General features: G+C 39.9%; 1 protein-coding gene across 3 annotated transcripts in view; it reads left to right on the top strand.

Moving 5' to 3' along the window:
- Positions 1–8,119, top strand: part of RABGAP1L (RAB GTPase activating protein 1 like) — a 452,085-nt gene that overhangs the window by 92,679 nt on the left and 351,287 nt on the right. For all 3 annotated transcript variants that reach the window (XM_025196731.1, XM_006017708.3, XM_006017709.3), the window contains exon 12: positions 2,201–2,351. In XM_025196731.1, the coding sequence (XP_025052516.1) occupies positions 2,201–2,351 (151 nt within the window). The remainder of the gene's footprint in view (positions 1–2,200; positions 2,352–8,119) is intronic.

The following is an 8,119-nucleotide window of genomic DNA, read 5'->3' as shown; positions in this document are numbered from 1 at the left end:
ATATCTAAAAAACAATTTCTTGTTGTCTTTTACTTGGGATGCCATCCTCAGCTCCATGGTAGCTTTGGCCCGTCTAACTGCCTCCCTACAAGCACGAGTAGAGGAGGTATATTTGTCTTTGGTGATCTCTCCCTGTTTCCACTTTTTATGTGCTCCCCTTTTGGCCCTTAGGCTGCCCTGGATTTCTCTGGTCAGCCAGGGAAGCCTCCTGGCCCCTTTCCCTCTTTTGCCTCGCACGGGGATCGTCTTGCTTTGTGCCCGAAGGATCGTTTCCTTAAGGCACAGCCACCGTTCTTGGGCTCCTATCACTTCAAAAGTCCTACTCTGCAGTTGAGTTGACAGTTCAGTTTGATTTTTCATTTCCTCCTGAAGAACCTTTTCTTAAAATTCTGAAGACACTTAGGGTATCTAGTCTTTAAAATATTTCTGTTTACTAGTGGTTTCTCTTCATAGCATGTTTACTATCAACATTTTGTTAAAAACAACCCCCCATTCCCATGAAACATACTAACAGAGAGGAAAGGAGACAGTATCCTTTTCATTTGGCGAACTGGACAATGGAGTTGAAGTGGTCTGTCCCAAAACAAGGCTTTTCAAATTCCATAATAATTATCCTACTGAGCTGCTTATAGGCATTTTTAAATATAATTTTTATGATCAACCATTGTAGGAAAAACTAATTTAGCTGAGTGTAGGAATGACTGGCTTATTTGGAGTCATGCTCAAAAAAGTTAAGCTTGGGATAGTAGCAGCAGTTCCTATATATATATTTGTTGGTTAGCTTAAAGCAATAGTCATTGCATTTAACCTTAACATAAGCCTGTGTTAAAATGACATGTTAATTGATTCTCAGCAGGTTGCTAGCATTTATTTCTAAACTGGTGCTACGACCAGTGGAGCTGAAAAATGGTGGTAGTAACGAAGCAAAATTTCTGCTAACACTTTCTAATGAAGACAGGCCAAAAAATTGATTCAAACTTTGCCTTCTCACAGCATTGCTCAAAGATATTGCCCTGCTAAATCAAAATGATTCTGTCTCTGAAAGTGGATACCACAGAATTTTTCAGAGGTTCTAAAACCTCCATAATTGAAAATTACACAATATTAGGCTTATAGGAGTAATTTCATTCTAGCTTTTTAGATGTGTTTTCTGCCTCTAACCAATTTAGTGTATTTCTAGGTATTGCATATCCTTATTCATGTTATCCTTCTAAAATCCTCAATAATAATTTGTTTATAAGGTCCACAAGTTTAATTATTTGTTATTTTTTAAAATACATTTCCCAGTTCCTCATGTGCCCTTTCCACTGACCTAGGTACAAAAGCAGTTGAAAAACATATTGTGATGAAGAATACTATATTTCTTTAAAGTGCTTATTCATTTAAGATCATAATAAACAGATCTACTTCTAAATACATAGAAGAAAATTCGGTGGTCCAGTAAATTGTGGAATCCATGCATAACAGAAACTGAATCCCATTTTTACATGTACAACTCAACTCAGCCTTAACTATGTAGCTGTAAGTAGTACCTTCATAATAATGGCACTGAAGTATTTTCAAAATTATTCTCAATCCTTTTCTTTATACAGTTCAGCATCTGTGCTTCCTTTTTTATTGCTGCTGTACATTGAACAAACATTAATTAAGTTGCCAACAAAATGGCGATTCCTTTTCCTTAGTACGCAGAACAAACACAGTTAAATTGCCAACAAAAATGGCGATTCCTTTTCTGAAGTGGTTACATTTTGTAGCCAGTGAAGGTCAACCCAGGTATGATTATTGCTAGTGGAAAACTTCTAATTTGGAGCTCATCTGGATATATGGATAGTTCAAATTATTCTGAGCCTTATAGAGCATTGCCTTTGCCTGCCATTAATTTCGCTTGTTGAATTCTGTCTTATTTTTAGTTCTCATTGCAGTTCTTCACTTTACCAGCCTCAAGTATGCTTTCTCATCTTGACTAATCTAAATAATTATGGTTAAATGGTATATTTTTACCATTGATCTATGACTTTTTTGGAACCCTTGCTATTAACATGAGAAGCAGTTGCAGATATGAGTGTTGAAACATCTGTTTGTAGTATGATTCTTTTTCAGCACAAAACATGAACTCAAGGCTTCCATGTTTTTCTTATTCCATATGCCTGTGTCTAAATTCTTATAGCAGAGGTAAATAACAGTGGTCTATTTTTCTCAGGCACAGTAACCTTGGTGTGCGACCAAAAGGATTGTCTACATTGGTTAAGAGTGGTGTTCCAGAGGCACTAAGGGCAGAGGTTTGGCAGTTGCTTGCAGGATGCCATGACAACCAGGCAATGTTGGAGAAATACAGAATTCTCATCACAAAGGTAAGAATTATTTATTCTTTTGCTTTCTAAGACAAATTATATGGAGAGTAGCAGTTTTCTATGGCTGCAAAGTGGCTTTCTGTAGGAACCTCATAGCGTGTTGTTAGTTTTGGGTCTTAATGAAGATTTATTGGCTTGCTTATATTTATGGTTAGGGGGTCTACCCAACTTGAGTAGGCAGCCAGCTGATTTTGCAGGCAGATCATGGGGCTGGCTGCCATTTTCAAGGATTTCCATGAAATCCGTGCAATCACAATTTGGGTAGGTCCCTACTTACAGTACTGCTTTTGCAGCAGCCCCCATTTCTAACACTTCTATTGACTTTTTGAAAAGTGTTGTTTTGGCAAAGGGTATAAAAAGATCATATTTAAGAACAAGGAGACTTAGTTTTACTGTCTGTAAAAACTTCAACAGTGCAATATTGCTGAGCTCTTCAATCTTTTCATCTGAGGAAGACCCTCTAGATTATCTCCCTTCACCATGCCCTAATACCTTCATTGTCACAGTCTCTTAATAATTGTGTTTTGGGAAAGGTGACTTAGGGTATGGATACGTTTTCAATTTGAGATCCAGTAATTTCCAGTGCTACAAAAAATGTGGTAAGAAGCGAACCATACAGACATTTCAGCTTCCTTGTGGGAGAGCTGCACAGGCATGAACCAGATGGCAGTAGGGGGCTGACCCCAAAGGAATCTGATGATTGGCAGCCTGCCCTCTCCAACTTGGACTCCCAGAGACAGCTGAGACCTATTCAAGTAGCTGGAGTAGTAGGGGGCCCTGCACGGCTTGACAACTTGCCACAGGGCAGGTTATCAGGGAACCAACCACGCTCCCTTCTTTCCCCTCTCCTTCCCCACCCCCCATGAGCAAGGGGAGGGAGAGCAAAGAACTGTGGGATACTTGGGGTGTTAGGAACCCCCATCCTGCTATATGAAGCCATACCACCATTATGTGGCACTGCTCTCCAGAATAGTTGCTAGTTGAAAGATCTAACAGTTTGTGACAGAAATACTGTGCTTTTTCTGCCACAAACTGGTTGAATGCTTGTATGTTTACTTTGGTGCCAGGAAAAGGGCATTTCCTGGCACAGATATAATGCCTGCCCGTATCCTACCTGTGGTCATGGATAGTAGTTTGGAAGCCTTTGGTGTACAGTTACAAAGTCTGTGTGAACATCCAGATTTGCAGTGTTCAGTCATCCTACTTAATGAGATTTATTTTTCTTCTGTGTTTTTAAAACTCATTGCACCATATCATATGGTAGCACATTATTTCCTTTGAGGCACCAGCCACACAAATGAGCGTAATGGGAAGAAGTAATGATTGCAGTTTTATGTGCTACTTGTAAAATGTGCTAGTTTCTCAGCTTTGGAAACTAAAAATATGAAAAAAAAAAAAGATATGGGATAGTCAACAGCAGTACAAACTTCCTCAGTGTCTTCTCTGTATGACTTTGAATACTGACATGAAAGGTTCATTGGTTTATTATGGGTAGTAGTAATTATTATCATGTTTAGAATGCCTGTTTACTTTGGCATGTAGGTGTCTTTTAAAGTCTTTAATGAAAATATTTGAAAATCAGAATGTTATGAAACTTTACTTCTGCTTGCTTCTTTCAATCTGACCAGGATTTAAGATGGAGAAGTCCCCTGGAGAGAGTTTTTTAAACTTTATAGTCTCTTTAGCTTTTGCAATCCATAGTGCCATGTTTGAGGATGTATTTTTGTGATTTGAACACAGTTGCTGCATCCAGATGAGCCAGGGCATGCTCTAGTAGTAGTACAAATTGTAGCAGCACGCATTTGTGCCACTACTTCGTGTCTTGTGCCTCAATGCACACCCCTGCATGTGCACTTTGTTGCGGGACAAATTGTTCCGCTTTGGGCAAACTGCCCTTGCCAAGTTCCTCCTGGCGTGCTGGAGCAGCCAGGCACAAATGGAGCAGTAGAGATGTGCTTGCTGGCAGCCAGCGCATCTCACTGAAAGATCAAGTCTCCATTTGTTCTCACGCGTGCTGCTGTAGCATGCTCTGTGCTGAATTTTTTCCCCGGCACTTTTTTTTGCTACTGGAAATCCAGGTAGCAAATTTTGCCCCCACACTGCAAATTTACAGCATGGGGCATGCTTTTAACGTTCCATACGTGCAGTTTGTGGCACCATAAAGAGGATTGTGGTGCCACAAAATGCACACCCTCACTTGTCTGAATGTGGCCAGTGAGTATGTCTGTAGAGCAAAAGGCATGCAGCGATACTATGATCTGGCTCTGCTCTGGGCTAATAAGTTTTATTTCTTAGCTGAGTTAGCCTAGGCACAGTGTCCAGTAGCATGGATATACTCCTATAGATAGCATATGCAGAACTAGCTTGAAATATTTCTGCATGGCATTGTCTGGTGTTGAAAAGATATATTCAGTTTCCTCTGGGAATCAGTCGGGGACAAATGTTTTGTTGTATACTGTATCAAACCACAGATCATTCCCTTTTATTCCAACAGTGGTGAAGTTGTATCAGTATAAACAAAGTTGATTATGTTCTGAGTCTGGTCTTCTAAGCTAATGCCTTACAAATATTTAGCTAAGATATGTTTGTTCATGATCTAGTTGAAGATATATATTTTTACATGGCTTATTTTTCAGGGTCATTTAGGTATACAATTCAGATGAAATACATCATTGTCACTTGGGTTAGCAATATGGAATAGAAAATCCATAAACTGTTTGTAAGCTCAGCTTTCACATATGGAAATCATTTTCTCTGAAGGCATAAACTGTGGATATAGATTATGACTGCAGTGCTGATGATCAGAGAAGTAGCTGGGCAGTTTTGGACCCTGTGCAGTGACAATGCATGGGACAGTGGTGGCTCTCTTTGTCCCCTCCTGCTAGTGCCCTGCTTCCCCCTCACAGTTATGTTACTGCTGCTTGTGATTTTCTTTGGCATAGGATGGAAAAGTTATTTGTGAACATGGGAAGAGATGAGCATAGAAACTATGTACAGAACCACTTCAAGAGTCCATCTGTTCTGGTAGCTTCTCTCTAATGATGGTCAATAACAAATGCTTCAGAAAAAGTTGCAAGAGAACTTTATGTGGACAGATTATTATATATTAGTCCATTAGGTAAAGTTTCTCCCTAACCCCATACATTTGGAGATGATGTATATCTTGTAGATCTTTTTCTTTTAAAAAAATCTAATCTTGGATAATGTATCTTAAGAAATTTCATTTATATAAATATCTAATCTTTTTCTGAATTAAAATATTAAATGCTCTGCTGTACTATCTTGCAGCAAGGAACTAATAGGTTTTCGTCATGTGTCAGTTTCAAATTTTAAATTTACCATCTAATTTCACTGAATTTGTTATTGTTGCTGTTGTATCCAGATGGTAATTAAGAACACCTACCTCATGTTTTTCCTACACAATACATCTACCATCATCATCACACTATTTGTCATCTTTTAATTTTTCATCAGAGGGAAGTCTCTGCATTCCTCTGATTTTTATTTTTCTTATCCTACTCTATTTGCATGCTTTTTGAGTAATCTCATGTGTGTCTTGGGGCTCCCTGGTTTATATGTTTAGGCTCTTGAGTTTTTTGACCTCTCAGTATCATACTCCAGTGGTGCTCAACCCATGGCCTGCAGACCGGATTTAGCATGTGGCATGTGGGATCAGCAGCTCAGCCCTGTGCATTCCCTTCCCTGCCCTGCACCATGCTGCTGATCTAGGGGGAAGCTGTCTTCTTCTGTCCCTCCCTTTCCTTTGATATTGGCAGCTACCTCTCTTCCTCTTCCCCTGCTAGAGGGGAGTGGTGGCTTACAGTGCAGCTGGGTGGGTTACAAGAATCTGACCCACCACTCCTAAAAGGTTGAGCTCCACTGTCATAGTCTGGCAAGTAGAGATGCTTCCAGTACTGTAGGAGGCAGTTGATACAAAAGAGTAAATTAAAATTAATTATATTCACAAACATGGTTTCTTAGGGGCCTATTTTGAGGCAGAAAGTTAAAAGAAAAATTTACCTTTAGTGCTCTGAAGACTTCAAAGCTAAATATGGTATTTAGCCATTACTATTTGTCCACTACCTTGGATACATTCAGATGTGATCTCAGATATGTTACTATCTGGAGATGTTGAAACTACTTCAGCACTTAACCCATAGAAAAAATGTAATTACTTAACATTATGTAAGATAGATTTATAGGCAGGCAGGAAATGCATATGGATGCTAACATAAACTTATAGCAGATTCCAAACAAACTTTTAATTTAATTTGAGATTCTAGTAATTACAACATTTTTGGTAAACAGTACTGCAAGAATAATACTTTGAATAACTATTGTTTAGATAAATTCATAAATATTGTATCTACATTTCTTCATGCAGATCAGAGACAAAATAGAATGGAAAGCAAGCTCCTCAGGCTCCCAAAAGCTTATGCTGTACATCTCTGATTTAGTTAATATTTAAGGTGGAAATCTATCCTGACTTCTGCATAACTTTAATTTTTAACTGTGAATCTATATCAAAAACAGTATTTTAAATACAAAGAAATTGGAATTCTGCCACTGTGCTTTGCCTTTTTTATGATTTTTTTTTTAATCTTCATGAGAGAGAATAGCTTTTGGGGATTTTTAAACTTCAGCATAGGAAAGGGAGATCTTTCCCTTTTCACAGAAAAATAGATACTATTCTTTGTTCTTGGACAGATGCATTGTATGGCCCTCTGTCAGGGGTGCCAACTCACTCTAGATTACGTCTGGACAGTAGGACTCCTTGTGGCCAGATCTGATATAGTATTGGCAGTACGGTAAGCAGCCATAGGCCAGGTAGCTGCTTGCTGTGGCAGTGGCCTTGGCAGTGTGTGGAATCTCCATCACTGGAGATTTTCATGAGCAAGTTAAATAAGTTCTGTCCTGCTTTGGGGCAGGAGGTTGGCCTAGATGACCTCTCAAGGTGACTTTCATCACTGTTGTCTATGATTTCTATAAGCAAAAGGTAATTAAGGGAAATCAGAGTAGGACAATTTCTCTAGGGAGAGAAGAAAAGGATTGTGGTACTGCTTCTTGTATGTAGGGCTCACAGAGCCCATAGCAGGGAAGTGATGCTAGGGCCAGCCAGCCGGTGTGCAGTGGTGGTTATTTTTGGAGCACTTCCCTAAGTCAGCACCTGGAGGTGCTGCCCTGGTTACCCACCTTACACAACTGAGAGCTCAAATAACTTTTTAAAGCAGGGGTCAGCAACCTATGGTCAACAGGTTGGATCCAGCCCACAGGATTTTTGGATCAAGCCCACAGAGCCATGGCTTTAGTGGTATTCGGAAGCAGGGGACTGTCCCTGCACTGTCACAGTCAGCTGCCTGGGGTTCTAATGAAGGGGGAGCATTGCTCATGCTGGGCCACAGTTAGGCATCATGGGCTCTGGTAGAGGGGGGGCTTTTGCCATGCTACATTGTGACTGAGCATTGGACACACTATGAGGGGACATTGTGCAGCCATGTGTCTTCCTTCCCCCATCTGCTACATTGCTTCAGTTCCCTGTGGTATATTATAAAACCCCGAACTGTCCTTATCTGGAGCACCGATGGGAGGTGCTGCACCCCACCTGCGCTCCACTGATTTGGTTTTAACACTGCTTGAGTCCTCCAAAACCCTATCCAAATACACCATAAATGTCCCTTACATTATCTACCCAAAGAACTCTTTGCACATATTTTTCCTGACACCTTTCTATGTCTTCTGCCTCTAATATATCTGTATACATTCAGACA

The sequence above is a fragment of the Alligator sinensis genome, unplaced genomic scaffold (assembly GCF_000455745.1).
Source record: "Alligator sinensis unplaced genomic scaffold, ASM45574v1 scaffold31_1, whole genome shotgun sequence".
NCBI lineage: Eukaryota > Metazoa > Chordata > Crocodylia > Alligatoridae > Alligator > Alligator sinensis.
This window is presented reverse-complemented; position numbering and strand designations above follow the sequence as displayed.